At 40.2% G+C, this 18,467-nt stretch overlaps 1 protein-coding gene across 2 annotated transcripts in view; it reads left to right on the top strand.

The window, feature by feature from the left end:
- The window catches only part of yap1 (Yes1 associated transcriptional regulator), a 54,716-nt gene extending 37,592 nt beyond the window's left edge, over positions 1-17,124 (top strand). Inside the window, exons 4-8 of one of the 2 annotated variants that reach the window (XM_079826093.1) lie at positions 1,366-1,479; positions 8,914-9,086; positions 11,681-11,814; positions 14,439-14,551; positions 14,634-17,124. In XM_079826093.1, the coding sequence (XP_079682219.1) occupies positions 1,366-1,479; positions 8,914-9,086; positions 11,681-11,814; positions 14,439-14,551; positions 14,634-14,872 (773 nt within the window). In that variant the 3' untranslated portion in view covers positions 14,873-17,124. The remainder of the gene's footprint in view (positions 1-1,365; positions 1,480-8,913; positions 9,087-11,680; positions 11,815-14,438; positions 14,552-14,633) is intronic. The other variant, XM_079826094.1, reaches the window with a different exon arrangement.
- Positions 17,125-18,467: the final 1,343 nt, after the last annotated feature.

Below are 18,467 nucleotides of genomic sequence, written 5' to 3' on the forward strand. Positions count from 1 at the left end.
GCAACGCATCACCTGGGTAACTCTGAAGCTGATATTTCACTTCATAAAGATCAATGGCATTGATTCAATGCATTGAACAGCACTGACACCAGTCAATGGAAGTCCCCTTAAAGGGATAGTTCACCTAAAAATGAAAATGATCCCATGATTTACTCACCCTCAATCCATCCTATGTGAATATGATGCACTTCTTTCAGCCAAACACAATCAGAGTTATATTCAAAAATATCCAAGCTCTTCTGGAGTGAATAGTAACAGATTTTGAAGCCCCAAAAAAGTGCATCCATCCATCATAAAAATAATCCATACGGCTCCAGACCATTAATAAAGGCCTTCTGAAGCGAATCGATGCGTTTGTGTAAGAAAATTATCCATCATTAAAACTTTACAAGCTGTAAGCACTCCCTTTATAAAGCTTGGAAGAGCCAGTATATTTTTTAAGGATGGCTTAAAACATGGGGTAATTTTTATTTTTGGGGTGAACTAACCCTTAAAACATTGAAAGGATACTACAACAAAGATATCACTTCTGACAACTTCTGGCAAACTTGACCTGAAGAAGGACAGACTCAGGTAATCACACACGCTCCGTTTCCCTGTCGCTGTCTGCTCTGTGTGAGTGTGTGTGCGTGTGTATGAGTGTGTGGAGGAGCTGCCTGAGCTCAGACACAGAGAACAGATGACAGAGGCAGCGAATCAGGTTCGTTGTATTAAATCCTTTAGGCAATGTTCCTCCGCGTGATATGACGGGTGACTGCGACGTTCATCAAATTGGGATCGATTCGTGAGATCGGCCAAGTTTAGCGACTACCGATCGAGTCACAGAATGTGATTATCGGCCCGATACCATTCTGCGGCCGATCGATCGGAGCATCCCTAGTTTCCGGCGGGCACGCTAACAAGGACGCTATAGACCGCAGTCTCTAGCCAGTGCGCCTCTTTAGGCCAGGGGAGTGAGGTTTACTCGCACAGCTCTAACTAGCTGGCCTCCGTTACCCATTCGGGTCACGGCACCAATGTAACCCCTCCGGTTCTACTCGCCCCGCTCCAAGTTGGATGCGAACCGGCGCTTGGGGAATGAGAGGCGGACGCACTAACAAGTTAATTAAATTCTGCTATTGGAAACTGAATCCACCAAATCAGACAGATCAGGGATGTGCAATTAAAGTCCAGGCAAGTTGGTTCAGTCAGCAGCCATCTTGGCAGTATGAAGGCAGTAGCTCATGTAATATTTACTTGAATGAAGAACGTTAACACTGGGGGAAATGTGGAATGAAAAATGTGGATTGTGGCCAAACAAATTACTAACATAAGAATTTCAGTTAGTACTGGATAATTCACTGTACCCTGACTGTTCTCTCTCAGGACCTCTTCCTGAAGGCTGGGAGCAAGCTATTACCTCAGAAGGAGAGATCTACTACATCAATCACAAAAACAAAACCACCTCTTGGCTGGACCCACGACTCGACCCGCGTTACGGTGAGCTTTAAATCCTAAAAGTTTATAATAATCAAAATAATAACTTGTACTTTTGATTGATCATTGGTCTCTTATCATGCTGCTCTTGTCGCCATTTTATAAAAGAATAAGCATAGTGATGCATTGAAATTTTGGGCAACTGGAAAAATTCGGGTTAAACGGCAAAAAAAAGAAGACTAAATAGTTTTGGAGGGCCAAGATCATTGACCAAAAGAGTTAGCACTTCCTCAGTGACATGTTGTGCAAACAACGTAGATAAGCTACAGCAGATAAACACGTCTGGCAGTGTGGGACGCACGTAACCGAAAATGAAACTAGAAAAGCAAAATATAAAATTTGTCCAGCTTGTTGCAGAACTTTACGGTTACAGTTTTATCACCTGTAAACAAAACACCCTGAGCAGCATGCCGAGTTCATTTACCCCAAAGTTAATTATTGAAACATTATTTTTTTAGTTTCGGTTCAATGACCACTTTAATTTCGGTTTCGTTTTTTTCTGTAAAAAGAAAGTCACCTCGGTGCGTCACTATCACACCTGAGGCCGATCATTGCAGTGATTTCATTATTGAATAAGGGGTGTTAGGCGCTCAAAGTCCGGAGAGCACAGTTCCACCGTGGTAAAATCACTGCAACTGTTGCTTATTGCTTTATTATTATGCTGATTACAGACCGAGCGTAGATGACTGCTCTCTGACAATGTGTGTGTGTATGAAAGTGAGTGAGAGTGTGTGAGTATTCCTGCTTCCTGTGACTCATACTGAGGTTAGCCAAAACTGCTCCACACTCAGGAGTCTGCTATGCGATCCCTTTACTCGCACACAAACACACACACTCGCAAACTAGTTCAAACTGCATCTGATTATGCCTTTCCCCAAACCCCCCGTTCAGATATGCATCCATAATCCATACGCGGAGACATATCTGAGCAGTCCCATTAATCTAATCATCTGTTTTTGCTGTCAAGATAAATGGTTCACCGAAAGGTTGTCAGACTAAGATGTTTGTCCTTTTTCTACCCCTTTCAGTCCCTCTCTTTAATCTCTTTCTATGAGCACGTAAGGCTCACAAAGAGATGAAGGCTTCTACTTATGTCACTTTGAGTTACTCACGCTTGAGGTGCTTTCGCTTCATCCCAAAGGAGTTTTCCCTTGGGACTCTATCTCACTATCTCCTTCATGTATGAACAAGCATGTTTTTGCCCCGTTTTTGACCGAAATCCTCGGCTACAAAATGGGGTTTTGTGTGCAAACGTACACCAAACATGCAAGTGGTTGCGGGTAAAGTGGTAGAAAGTCTGGTAGAAAGGGCTGGGTCAGGCAGGAGAGAGAGAGAGAGAGAGAGAGAGAAAGACAAAAAGGGAGGGGGGTCGGCTCTGGTGGGTGAAGCCCTTTGAAGATTTATAAGTGTTCAGCGGACAAGCCTGGTGGGCCCCTGAATTACAGACGTAATGTGAGGGGGAGAACGGCGAGAGGGGTAGACGCGGTTAACTCATTCCTTGCCACAAGTTTAGAAAGGGCGTTCCCGTGCGGTTTTATGTAACTGCTTGCGTCGGCATATTTTTATAACCTTTGTGTTTGTGTTTTCACCCCTCGACTGAGGTTACTGAACTGCAGACGTTATCAAAAATGTGAGTTAGAAGAACTTCTTGCACCGGTTGAACCTCAAATGACGATTAAATATGTTGCTAACCTGTCCCGTCTGGGTCTCCGCTCACCATTGGAGACACTTGGGTAATTCGAGCAGGGAGTAGAGTAGGATTGTACTCCTTTAACAGAGAACTAAAGTCTGGCCATTCTCTCTTTCTGTCTAACCCCCCCTCTTCCCAACCCGCGTGAGGCCCAGCGCAGGCAGAACTGTTCTCAGCTGCACATCTAGATGGACTTGAGACGGTGCCAGGCCTCTCGATGCTGCAGCTCTGCTCCTAATCTGTTCCAGACCTTTTCAGTCAAAGAGACCCAATGTTAGAGAGAGAGAGAGAGAGGAAGGGGGCAGGCAGAGGCAGGCCCTGAGAGAGGGAAAGGAAGAGGGAAAAGAAAGGGAGGAATAAGAGACCACTGGATAAACTTGTGCCTCCTTCTTAAGAGGCGGTGAATGGGCCTTGAGGTCTGCAGGACTTTATGATGTATTTCACGCTTCATCTGGCCCGTAGACTCAAAAACGCCACCATTTTTTTGTAGTGTTGCAGAACAAAGACCAACTGGAGCCTTCAGTTATCGGTCATGTGCTGCGGGCCGCTTGGATTATCATAGTACTTCAGTGCAGGAGTTGGCACCTTGTTGGCAAGTGCAGAGTGATGTCACACTCTTGTGAAGCACTCATCTTTTCCAGAGCTTCGAGCTGACACACACACTCCTGCGCAGTTGCATAAACACTCTTCACGACTCCCAGGGCGCTCGCCTTATTGGGAAACGGGATGACGAATGTGCCGTCAGTGGTTCACGTTCAAAGATGACAGTCTCTCGGCGCATTCATGGAGTTATTTATTTTTCTGAAGTAAATGTGAGTGGTGGTTCTCCTGGCAAATCTTGCTTCTTGTTGCTAGGATGTTCTGTGGTGTTGGGGCTTGACTAGGTGGGTGATAGCATGTTCTGGGTTGTTGCTTGCTACCCCAGGTCAATATAGTCCAAGTGTCTATTGCCCCCTTCACACCAGGATAGTATCTTGATTTGTTTACACCTTCATTACTAGATGACAACATTGGACGTAATTATGTTTCTCTGATAACAGCAAAATTAATGTTTCATTTGATTAAAGTCAGTGTAAAAAGGCATTGCATCATAAGAAGGCTTTGCAAATGCCTTATTATTAAATGTATATGTAGTTTATTTAGTGGAACATTAGATAGTTATTCAGCTCACAGTAAACTCTGTTGTATATCTTTTTGTTTATTTTAAGAATATTCTTGCATTATTAAAGGGTTAGTTCACCCAAATTTACCCAACAATTTACTCACCCTCAAGCCATCCTAGGTGTATATGACTTTCGTCTTTCAGCCAAACACAATTGGAGTTAATTTCAAAGATATCCAGGCTTCCAAGCTTTATAATAGGAGGGAATAGTAACTGAGATTTTTAAGGCCAAAAAAAGTGCATCCATCAATTATAAAAGTAATCCATACGTCTCCAGGGGGGTTAATAAAGGCCTTCTGAGGCAAAGGATGCATTTTTGTAAGAAAAATATCCATAATAAACTGTAATCACTAGCTTAGGTAAGAGTAGATGCCTTTTGCGGTTCAAACAAATAAGGCTGGGCAACAAACTCAAGCTCCTCTCACGTTTCTCTTTAAAAAAATTCATTTTAGACTACGAATTCGTGACTGGTGTTTTGTTTTGCTCTATACACGCTTCCACATTCATCAATTCGTCATGTGTTTGGTCCGAGGTCATTTTTCCGTGGGAACACGACAACTTTCTTGCACAAACGCATGGCTTTGCTTCAGAAGGCCTTAATAATAGATAGATGCACTTTTTTTGGGCTTCAAAATCTCAGTTACCATTCGTACCCATTATAAAGCTGGGAAGAGCCAAGATAATTGTTAATATAATTCAGATTGTGTTTGGCTGAAAGAAAAAGGTCGTACACCTAGGATGGCTTGAGGGTGAGTAAATCATGGGATCCTTTTCATTGTTGGGTGAATTAAACCTTTAACAAGTAGGACATTATCGAATTATGAAACCAAAATGTCTACATTTTAGTGCTGAAGTCGTTGCCATTTTCAGGGTTTCTGCATCATGTTGCAGTGGTCAGGTGGTACAAGTCAGAGATTTTTATAAAATGGAATAGTTTTAATTAAGAGTTCAACGAGGACGGGAATGCCTTTTACAAGCTGGAATCTCATAATTACGGTAATTCCAACATGGCATGAACGCATCTTTTGTCTCCAGTGTGATCGAAGTGTTCTTTCTGGAGAAAGAAATGAGACCAAAGGGATTCCTAGTGAAATGGTTGAACAAATGATCATAAATGTGTGGTTCAATCGCGCGAGCGTAATGCAACAACAGTGTCTGTAGAAGCCAAAAAACCTGCAATTTGGCACCGACTCAGTCTGACTAAATTATTTGCATAACTGCATTACATATTACTTGCACAGCTTGGTGCGAATAACGGAAGCACATTTGCATTTCTCACTGCAGTAATCACTAATAATAACTGTGAAAGCCTTGATGTATAAATATACCACCTGCTGTTTCCACTTGTAAGTGATACGGCTGCCATCTTGCTTTCAACTGGTTTCCTACTACACACTAGTCACAGCTGAGTTTCCTCACGCTGGCTTCCGGCAGCTCACAGCTTGCTTTTGTGTGGCCCGCTGAGGTTTGTGTATGATAGGATATAGAGAGGCTTTTCTTCTGGACACAGATTGACTCCTTCCTCTTTCTCCTCGGCCGACGCGCTTATCTCTTACCTCGAAACGCAACTCGAGCATGGCTTTTATACTACAAACCTGTTAAATCGACAGCCAGCTAATATTTACAAAGGCTTCAAACGTCCTGCCGCTGCGTTTCCTGATGTTTCCCAACACCCCTCCAGTCTCACCTGGAACAGGACTAGCTGCTATTGGCTCGGCTTTGCGAGGCGGCCTGATAAAGACCGTTAATGCTGGATGATCGTGTTTCAGAGCCAGAGTGGAAAAGATGGGCAAACTACGTCAATCGGAGCTCTTATCTCCTTTTATTTGTGTTTCTCTGGCACGTTTCCTCCTCCTCCTGTTGGTTCAGAGAACACATCCGTGGCACGAACCTGCAGTTTCTGCCGCGCTTATGCAACACTTGAGTCATTCGGCCACATGGATAAGACTTGTTTGCGTGTTCTTGTCATCTTCATGCTGTGGTATGGAGTTTCCCAAGTGAGATACCCACATAAACAAGCACAGACAAGTCAGGGAAATCCAGACTTGAGAATCAAGAGTTTTTTTCTGTGTGTTCCCAATCACAGATGCAACAAATCTGGCAGCCCTGTATTAACCGGTCACTCCTGCCCTAAGATCAGCCATTACTTCTCCACCAGAGCCGTCATTCGGCTTCAATAGACCCCTATCTATGCGAGATAAGAGTCTTAAAAGAGAAACAAACACACACACACTCCCCCACTAGCACTCACACACATTCCCACACACTCTTCCACGCCTCGGGCAGTGTGGGGGATGGTGGTTGTGGTGTGTGTGAGGCGTGGTGAGTCTCTGATCTGATTCCCATGGTGAGAGGAGAGCGGAGACTCATTCAGGCCTGAGGTAGTGTAAACACACTCTGATTGAATGGTGATGAGGATAAGCGGGGAAGACGGGGCTCCCTCGCGCATAACAACGCCAGCACCATCACGGCTTTGTTGTCACTGGTGGCCCCAGTGCATAAGTAAACAGCCATTTCCATTGGTCCAATTACTGTAACACCCCACCTCCTATGGTCCAAAACATTTGTTTCTGTGTTTGCGTCTGTGGCGATACACATTGCTCCGTTCACTTGCATTGATAGGCCTTTTTTTATGCCTTTTCTTAATATACAATGTGAATGAATGGCCAAACAGGAAATTACTTTATGAAATCTGAATATGTATTTATAAATCTGAATATATAATTCTAAGTATGTCTATATAATGACGATATAAATATATAATGACTATATCATTTCAGATTTTTAGTTATATTTCTAAATATATAGACAGAAATCTGAATATGCTGTATAGATGTAAATCCGAATATGTACAGTTATAGGTCTCAATATTGAAAATGTAAATCTGAATATATGGTCATTAGTCTGAAAATGATAAATGACTCACTAAATGAATTCAGATTTCTAACTGCATATTTGGATTTATAAATAAATATTCAGCTTTACATGTATAAATCGAGAATTATAACTATACATTTAGATTTCAAGTTAGCTTATACATCACTAACAAGTGGCAGAAGGAATGGGATGAATATAAAAATAATAAACTGTATGAAATAAACCCCAGTGTAAGTTACTCAAGACTTACACATGGGTTTATATTGATAAGGCGAAGTTCCTTTGACTGTTAAACATATTTTATTGCACTGTATTTTTTTAATGATACTGCTAGAAAACGCTTTTGTTCAGAAACATGTTTACATGGAGTATTCCAGAATGCATCACCCAAATGTATTTTATCTTAAATCAAGAAAACTCATCTCTTCTGTGAGCACTTAAAGCACGTCATCCTAAAAATTAAAAAAAAATCCCTCGTTTTTTCCTCTATTCCCTCCCTATTCTAGCTTATGCTACTCTCAGCAATGTCCAAAACGTAGTATTTCAGGCAATTTTTTGTGATCGCTTCCTGTATTCCTCAGTTGTAAGTCACTTTGGATAAAAGCGTCTGCTAAATGAATACATGTAAAAATGTAAGTTGACATGTTTTATATAATAATTTAAATGTTATGGATTGTGATATTGACCTCTGCCATGTGTGTATATAGCCCTGATGCTAACATGACGTTAAAAACATAATGAACAAAACATTCAGATTTCATATTTATTTCCTGTTTGCCCCTTCATAAGTGTGTGTGTGTATACACATGCATGATGAAAGTCCTGGTTGCTATACTGGTTGTCAACTATATTTATTTATAAACATAATTTACCCACCATGGCGTTGTTGTAATGCTGTATGCCCTTCTTTCTTTTCCACAAAAGGAGAAATCAAAAATGTGTCCTGCTCGTGCTTATGCATATAATAAATTATATCAAGCTTTAAAAAAGAGACACAAAAGTATCACAAAATGATCCCATGCGACACATGTCATATTTCAAGTGTTCTGTGGGTATACGATAGGGTTTGGTGAAAAACAAACTGAAATTGAATGTATTGTTTAACGAAAATCCTGACCTTGTTCGTTGGTCTTCTATACATTCATGCATCTTTTAGCGCCACAGTTCAACCTGACTCGCACAGAAAAGGCCCACAAGTTGTGAGAAAACAAGATTAATCACCAAAAATGTATCCGTGTAGTTGAAACTCTGGTTGTCAATGACGTGAGGACTTGCTTTGTTTTGTGACCACCAGAACACAAATATATTCACCTCAGAGAAGAAAGTAAATTTTTATTGTATTTAATGTTGCATTTATAAGTCTTGTGTGCTTTTTCTGGTCGAGTCGAACTGTTGGAGTGAACTGCGGTACTAATAGAGTCTCACAAGTGCACAGATTTCAATTAAATACATACAAATTTGGTTTGTTTTTCATCAAACCTTATCATATACCCCCAGAACACTCGGAATATGCGATATGTGTCGCATGGGATCAATCTGTGATACTTTTGTATTTATAAAAAAAAAAAATTCTCCTTTTGTGATCCAAAAAAAGAAAGAAGGGCAGATGGCCTTAGTTTTCATTTTAGAGTGAGCGGTCCCTTTAATGTTTACTTTTTATTGCCAAAGCGAACAAAGCATCATAAAATCATTAATTTTCTGTCCTCAGCTATGAACCAGCAGCGGATTTCCCAGAGTGCTCCAGTGAAGCAAGGCTCCCAGTTGCCCTCCAGCCCGCAGAGTGGAGTATTGGGTGGAAACAACCAGATCAGGCTGCAGCAGATCCAGATGGAGAAAGAGAGACTGCGGATCAAACAAGAGCTCCTCCGCCAGAGACCCCAGGTCAGACACACACCTGTCAGAACATTCTGTCCTCGCGCGCTAGACGGGCACACGCCGTTCTGCTGCCGAATCGGGCCCGAGCCGTACCGTGTGTTTTTGTTTGTAGCGTACCGTGACGTTTAATGTCATGCTGGTTGTTTTGGCAGACCTTGACTATTGGCATATGGTCCGGTCCACTTTGCAACTTATTCATGCGACACGTTGTTTCTTTACATATAGCGTAGGGTGGGTGAATCTGAAGTCGCAGTATAGATGGCATGTATGTTTCTGAGTGAGTAAATGAGAGGCTTGAGGAGGAGGTTTTGCTCAGCTGCCCCTGCTTTGGAATGTAAACACGGTGTTGACTCAGTTCTGCAGACCCCCCTGCTGGAAAACTAAATAAACAGAGATCTTCAGGGATGATCTTACAGGCTCACTTTAAAGACTAATAAAGATAGGCCTTCAAATGCACTTAAAGGCATTGATGTTATTGCTGGAAATCCTGTAATCAATCACTCACCCATGATATTGCAGCGTGAGACTGTTTTTACTTCTAAATTATAACATATTTCCTATTAAAAAGATACAATATTGGGCGAGAATTTACTTTCATACTGATCTTACTGAAATAATACAATTTGGTTAAACCATAATGGTATCACTTTACAATAATGTTTAATTTCTTAATATTAGTTGCATTATTAATGCATTAATACTATACATGAACTGACAATGAGCATTTGTTAAAATATTTATTCATCTTTGTTAATGTTAGGTAATAAATATATGGTAACACTTTACAATAAGGTTCATTAGTTAACTACATTAGTTAACATGAACTAATAATGACATAACTAATAAAATCTTGTTAACATTAGTTAATGCCCTGTGAACTAACATTAACAAACCATGAACAGCTGTATTTTGATTAACTAACGTTAACACAGATTTACTAATGCTGAACAGAGGTGTTGTTCATGGTTAGTTCATGTTAACTAATGCAACCTTATTGTAAAGTGTTACCAAATATATTTTTATATAGTTGTTCTTGCATGTTCATATTAGTTAACAGTGCATTAACAAATGTTAAGAAATACAACTTTTGATTTTAAAGGAACACTCCACTTTTTTTGAAAATAGGCTTATTTTCCGTTAAACTGTTGAGTTTTACCGTTTTCGAATCCATTCAGCCGATCTCCGGGTCTGCACTTTTAGCATAGCTTAGCATAGATCTTTGAATCTGATTAGACCGTTAGCATCTTGCTCAAAAACTGATCAAAGAGTTTCGATATTTTTCCTATTTAAAACTTGACTTTTCTGTAGTTACATCATGTACTAAGACTGAAAAGTTGTGATTTTCTAGGCCGATATGGCTAGGAACTATAAAGGAACTTTGCTGCATGAGTGATATTACGCAGCGCCTGACAATAGGCTAATTTCCGTCAACATAACCAACGTGACAGAAGAGTCGAGCTTTAAATAGGAAAAATATCGAAACTCTTTGGTCATTTTTGTGATCGCTAACGGTCTTATCAGATTCAATGATCTATGCTAAGCTATGCTAAAAGTGCTACCGCCAGACCAGGAGATCGGCTGAATGGATTCGAAAACGGTAAAACTCAACTGTTTAACTCTAGGGGAGTTGGAAAATGAGCCTATTTTCAAAAAAAGTGGGGTGTTCCTTTAATAATGTATTAGTAAATGTTGAAATTAACATTATCCAAGATGAATAAATGCTGTAGAAGTATTGTTCATTCATGTTAACTAATCAAACCTTATTGCACGATTCTAAAACGAACAAAAAAAATCCTCAAATTAATTTTAGATTTACAGAATGCAGTATAATCGTTTCAAATCTCATAACTTGCATTGATTTGTAATACTGCTATTGAAATGATGGCAGTTAATGCATTCATTCTGGCAGCTATAACTCTGGCATTATAAAACTATAATAATGTCAGTATTTCTTTTGTGTAATGTGATAAATGAATCATTCTCAATACGATGAGTAGAGTCAATGTGGGCGTCATGCCTGTTGAGTTATCCTTTAATCAGCAAAAGTTGTGAAAGTGTTTAAGTTTCAATTAGTCATAGGAAGTCCGTAATAAAAAAACAAAGATCTGACCCTTCCGCAGGACCCTAAATGATATGCAATAAACCCACACCTTCGCGTGAGGCTCTGCAAATCACTCGTTTAAGCTGAGGCTGTAAAAAAAACCTGAGGATGTTGACAGACAATCTTGCACAATCCGTTGACAAATGATAACCAGATTTGTAACTCATGACTTGTTGGATGGGAAAGGCTTTTATTTAACACAAGAGGGTGATGCAGGAAACCAAGAGAAACTTGTAGGTTAAGTTTGTTTTTGTTTTTTTCCTTTCCCACACCTCGCTCGCTCGTTTTGTGTACGTGGTTTGAAAGCAAAACCAGTATAGTTTGTTCTGTCCTTTCTCTTCAGTTGAAAAATGCATCCGCTCTCATCTCTGTACTTGGAGTAGTTCCAAAGAAAATGGTTAATTTCGTCTTCCATTACGCTTCCGTTCCTGCAAACCCAGTCTGCTCACTTTGTGATTTTCGCACTTTGACACGTATTCCTTTTGTTTGTGCAAAACAGGAGCTCGCCCTGAGAAACCAGCTTCCAACCAGCATGGAGCAGGATGGCGGCACTCAAAACCCTGTGTCCTCACCCGGCATGGGCCAAGACGCCCGTAACATGACCACCAACAGCTCTGACCCTTTCTTGAACAGGTAAGGCATGAATGCAAGAGAAACTCGCTCTGAGTTTGCACATGGTAGCACTTACCAGTTAAAAGGCACATAAACGCAATGTTTGGCTGCATCATATGCCTTGTTTTGCTTGAACGACGCTCATTGGCGACCCCTGACGGAGAAGCTGTTGAAAGCAGTCGATTTTAAGATGCATTTGCAGAGAGTTGCGCCCTCCAGTGGCGGTCGAGCACTTTAATCTCTCCTACATGAGAGCAGATAAGGGATTGATGTGAATAGCAAGGCGGCCCGTGAGAACATGTGGTCTCAGTCTTGGACAAGGCCGCCCCCCCTCCCACCTCGGCTGGGCTCACAAAGAGCTCATTCATCCAGCAACTCTCATGCACTGAAGCCACATTTCATTCTCTTAATTAGGAGAAACTTGCTGTATTTTCCTTCACTGTAGCATGTCCTCTGCCCTCTTTATTTGTTGAACTGCCTGCTATTTATAGGGAGCTTTTCTCAGACCACCAGCAAAACAACACCTTTTACAATGACTCTCAACGGCGGTTCAAAGCGAGGAATACAAGCGGCAATTAGTGGCAGAATGAGCAGTCACTATTAGCAATTATTCTGGATAAATGTACAGAAGTTAAGAGGCTACCAAAGTAAATGTAAATGAGGAATATTTATACATAACGCACACAAAAGTCTTCAAAACTTGATAGATTAGTAGATTAAACTTGTGTTTTAGCTCATGTAAAGTCTCCTTGCTCTGCACACTCTCGAGAATATTGCGATTCTCTGTGCTGAGATTGAAAAACTTTTACTTCTTAACTCCTGCACTGGATGTCTGTTATATTCTTAGCTTGCTCTGAGTTTCTGGTCGGATAGGAATAGTCAAGTGTGTGTTGATCTAATGCCACAGTATATTTGGCTTTTCGTAGACTTGGTCTTTGTGGTGGTCAAATTCCTCCCCCCCCAAAATGTGAACGTGAAAAATCTGACAAAATATTGTTTCTTGCCATGCGAGTATTTATACAGGTGCGGTGCAAAATACAATGAATAATAATAAAGTTTTTATATGTGAAATGGTAATGACGAAAAATTATATTTATGTACAATAAAACCGTAAGAGCTTAGTACGATGTTGTTTTTGAAAGTCATCATCCTCACCAAAGCTTTTATTTTCTTCAAAAATTCAGCAAATATTTCTTCAGACATCATTCGAATATGATGATTTGCTGCTCAAGAAACATTTCTATTATCAATGTTGCAGCTTAAAGGTGCACTATGTAAAATTTTGGCAGTAAAATATCCAAAAACCACAAGGCCAGTGTATTATATTTTGTTCAGTTGAGTACCTGTATATCCCAAATGTTTCCAATTATTTGTAACAGTCAACTGTCAATTCACCCTTCGCCGCGAGTTTAATTGACAGGCGATCTGACCAATCACATCGCCATATCTGCCGTTTTGTCCGACACAGCAGTAAGGAGAGTTGGTGGACTTGAACAACGGTGTGTACTGATGTCTCTCCGCGGTTGAAACGACATTTCTTTTAGTGTTCATTCATGTTAATTTGATGCTTATTAATGAACTTGAGGGAAGTTGACGTGCGTGCGTGCGTGCGTGAGTGAGTGAGTGAGTGAGTGAGAGAGAGAGAGAGAGAGAGAGAGAGAGAGAGAGAGAGAGAGAGAGAGAGAGAGAGAGAGAGAGAGAGAGAGAGAGAGAGAGAGAGAGAGAGAGAGAGAGAGAGAGAGAGAGAGAGAGAGAGAGAGAGTGAGAGCGTGAGGCGTAGTAGTGTGAGTGTGTGTGTGAGACACATACACTATTAACCATGACTTTTGCCTCAAAACTCCTAATTTACTGCTTATTAACAGTTAGTAAAGTAGTTTTTGTAGCGTTTAAGTTTAGGTAGTGGGTAGGATTAAGGGATGTAAAATAAGGTCACGCAGAATAAGGCATTAATATGTGCTTTATAAGTAATAAACAGCCATACTAATAAGCAACTAGTTAATAGTGAGAACTGGACCCTAAAATAAAGTGTTACCATAATTGCTGTAATAAGTACACAGTATGTATATGGGTAAAGACTGCAAAATAAAGTAAGTTACTTTATTTGGTAACACTTTATTTTAGTGTCCTTGTTACATACTATAGTAATTACTATCAACAGTGCATAGTTACATGCAATAAACCCTAACCCAATAGTAAATACATGTAGTATACACTGTAACACGGACACCTTAAAATAACGTACATGTACTTACTATTGGGTTAGGGTTTGTTGCATGTAACTATGCACTGTTGATAGTAATTACTATAGTATGTAACAAGGACACTAAAATAAAGTGTTACCAGGAAATTTTACTGAAACCCAATTTTTGAACAATAGTGTAACTGTAACAATGACACCTTAAAATAATAGTGCAACTGTAAATTGTACAGTGTAATTCTATATTTAAGTACTGAATAATATTAATTAACTACATGTACTTACTATAGGGTTAGTTGTGTGTAATTATGCATACTGTTATTACTATGGTAAGTACATGTAACAAGGACACTGTAAAATAAAGTGTTACCCAATTTACATACGTACACGATTTGGATTTGTCCTCATAATGGGTGTGTCCTGCCATTAACGGTGTTTTCCTGCGCAGTGGGACGTATCACTCCAGAGACGAGAGCACCGACAGCGGCCTGAGCATGAGCAGTTACAGCGTCCCCCGCACTCCAGACGACTTCCTCAACAGTGTGGACGAGATGGAGACAGGTACATCACAGGGAGAATAATCAGAATGAAACCAAACACACATGATATCGTCAGATTTTTAAGTCAAATGTCTCGCTCTCAGGCGACACCCTCGGCCCCAGCTCCATGGTCACACAGCCAAGCCGCTTCCCCGACTACCTAGACGCCATCCCGGGCACAGACGTGGACCTGGGCACCCTGGAGGGCGAGAGCATGGCGGTGGAGGGCGAAGAGCTGATGCCCAGCCTGCAGGAAGCCCTGAGCTCCGACATCCTCAACGACATGGAGTCTGTGCTGGCAGCGACCAAGATCGACAAGGAGAACTTTCTAACCTGGCTATAGAGCGCCTGAGTCCAGCACTACTACGCCTTCTCTTCCAACATGCTGAACTGCTGCCTAATCCAATCTGTGAAGGATGCGTAGATGCTTCGAGTTGAGAAAAGACAAGACATTGCACCCTCCTGGACATGAAACAGTTTTCTCTTCCTAGCTTCCATTCACTACGTTTGGCCGAATTGGTTTTAAAAGCTGAGGTATTTTAACCGTTGGTCCTTTTGTGCTTCTCTTTGTTATTTTTTCTTACGTCTTTTTTTTTCCATGTCTGCATCCTCAAGGCTGGCCCATGAACAGACAAGTATTCACCCGATTCTCTTCCACGATCAGCGTGCGAGTATGTGAATTTGTGCGCGAATGAACTCCTCGCTGGGCGAACGGGCTCAAGAGTGAGCGAACCCCTAAAACCCACCCACCGCAACCTCCTGTGACTGCAGCTCCCGCTACAAATGACTGTTTTTCCCTCGTACAGTAACGAGCCAGAGAAACCAAAAAGCGACGAGGAGGGCGTCTTTACGTGTGTGTTGTTGTTTTTTTGTGTATGGGATCGAAAGGTTTCGACGTGTGGCTTTGGTTAAACGAATCCTCCTGCTTGGCTGTGCCAGCATATCACACTAGAAACTGTGTAATCAAGTGCCTTCGGACAAAAAAACCCTGTCGTTTTTACACTAGCGATCATAGATCAAATTTGAAAAGGTTTCTTTTACTTACTCGCTTCATTAATCAAAGTTTATGTCTTTCAAAGGTTTTATAAAAAAATATTATGTTGGGATTATTTAGGGTTGATTTTGTTTTTCTGCCTATCCTTATAGAACCCTAGCCTCTTTGTGTGTTAGTTTTTATTTAAGCCTGGTTTTGTTTCTTGACGGTTATGGCATTCATTTGTGATCAAAGAACAAATCGGATCGGTTTTTGCTCTCGGATTTTTACAGAACAAAATGACTCACAGATAACACTGACTAGATTTGGGGTTTCCTTTGGTTTTGTTACCGATATCTATTTGTATCTTACGATTTTAGTATCTCAGTTGATGTGTTCCTGCTCGCTTGCTTGTTTGTTTTCGTGACAATATCTCATCCAAAAGCAAGGAAGAAAATATCAAGGGCACTTGGATCAATAGGCAGACGTCTCTGATATGAGCTCCAGTAGAGTCTGTGCCAGTTCTGTTGGTGCTGAGATGGATATCGGACAGGAAGTGGAAGGTTCTGAAACGTTTCGAAGGCTAGATGAGCATGTCTTGAGGGTTAGTGCTGTAGATTAGCTGTTAGCTCGGATTTGACTCGGATGTGAACGATAGAGTAGGCTTTAATGGAAACAATCAGGATTTCTTCGACGAGGCTTCCAAAGACTTTATTTTTCCTCCTAATAATGATTATTTTCTCTTCACGGATGACAAAAATCAATCTATCATGCATTAATGAACATGTAAAACATAAGCTAAAAGGTCTAATTGATTAGTGAGGAAATTTCTAATGAAGCAAGATTTGATGTTTGGTTCTGATGTCAGTACTAAAGACTAGGTTTACATTATCTCACTATAGAAGAACGCTACAGGAACTTGCCCGTTATAATATTTCCTCTTGTTTACAATATGGTTATTTTTACACTACATGACTATAGCTCAACCGGCCCGTACACTAAAATGCATTTTGTACTGTTTTTTTTATTTTTAAAAGGCGACATTGATATATTTTGTGTCTGTTTGGGTTAAGTTCTATAACTCTAGAAGCAAAAATGTTATGGTCAAATTATGATCAAATACAGCAAACTAGGCCATTGTAATGAAAGTTGGAGGTGAGTGAGAAAAAAAAAGAAAAGCTAAGAGAAATATCTATTTTTGCAAACATAGTATTGATGGCAGACTCTAGTGGGGTAAAACAGTGTTGGAGAGAGCAATGCAACAAAATGTTTTATGAATTGTGGGTATTGCACGTTTATAGAACATTGACTAAAATGTGTATGTCACTTAAACATGATTTTATGCTTGCTTAGTGTGCAACTGTTCAGAATATATAGTAACTGTTTACTTTTTTGTAGTGGTAGTACTAATCACACACGTTAATGGATTGGTATTTAGATTTCTTTAAACGCACCCAGAATGAATTTATATCCATTTATTATGATCTGTTTTCTTTCCTTTTTTTTCTTTTTTTTTTTAAATCAATGTATGTGCATGTACCTTAGAACCTTAAGTTCTGTTACATTATATCTCTTTACATATTACTTTAAAATTGGCCTGGAATAAAGTATATACTTTGGTAGATACTGTCTTTAATGGGATACTTGTGACGTTTCATGCATTGTGAGCATATAATATTATTAGGCATTTATTGGAAAATGTACAACATGCAGCATTAGACTAAACCACTTTACCGTAAATTAAATTAAAATCAACACATTTCAAAAATGCTATAGGAAAACCATCAACATTAATAGAAAAATACCATAAACTTTAAAAACAAATGTCCCTTAACAAGAACCAAATAATTGTTCTCTCGTATTGCTTTAAAAGACTTTTACAGGTTCATATTTTACACACTAGTACCAGGGTTTCTGCGGGTCTTAAAGGGTTAGTTCACCCAAAAATGAAAATTCTGTCATTAATTACTTACCCTCATGTCGTTCGACACCCGTGAGACCTCCGTTCATCTTCGGAACACAAATGAAGATATTTTAGCTGAAATCCGATGGCTCGGAAAGGCCTCCATTGGCTCAATCCACTTTAGTACCTTTTTATGGGTCTTGAGAGTGTAAATACATCATTACAATCCATCTCACTACAGTGCAGGTTCTCCAATAACTTTATAAAGCAGCGAGAATAGTTTGTGCGCAAAAAAAACCTAAATAGCGACTTATATAGTGATGACCGATTTCAAAACACGGCATCATGAAGCTTTGAAGCGTTATGAATCAGCAAGTCGATTCATGATTCGATCGCGTGTCAAACTGCTGAAATCACGTGACTTTGGTGATCCAAACCGCTGAATCGACTCTCGAAGCTTCATGATGCATTATTTTGAAATCGGTCATCACTATACAAGTCGTTATTTAGGGTTTTTTTGCAAACAAAAACTATTCTCGCCGATTCATAAAGTTATTGTAGAACCACTGTAGTGAGATGGACTTTGTAACGATGTATTTAGTACCTTTTATGGGTCTTGAGAGTGTAAAGTGTATTGTGCCAATGGAGGCCTTTCTGAGCGATCAGATTTCAACTAAAATATCTTCATTTGTGTTCTGAAGATGAACGGAGGTCTTACGGGTGTCGAACGACTTGAGGGTAAGTAATTAATGACAGCATTTTCATTTTTGGGTGAACTAACCCTTTAAGGCCTTAATTTGTGTAAGGGTGAATTAAGATTGAGCAGAAAGTCTTAAAGGAACACACCGACTTTTTTGGGACTTTAGCTTAGGGGTGCTCCGATTGATCGGCAACCGATCTCGATCGGTCAATAATCACTTTGGGATGGTTGATCGGCGGTCTTCAAAAAGGCCGATCTCATGGGCCGATCTCATGAACCGATCGCAGCTGACGACACAACGCAGCGACACAGTCTCATTCTCTTTCCAGCATGGGTAAAATAATTATAATGCTGAAGGTGAG

The sequence above is a fragment of the Gobio gobio genome, assembly GCF_949357685.1.
Source record: "Gobio gobio genome assembly, chromosome: 9".
NCBI classification, from domain to species: Eukaryota; Metazoa; Chordata; class Actinopteri; order Cypriniformes; family Gobionidae; genus Gobio; species Gobio gobio.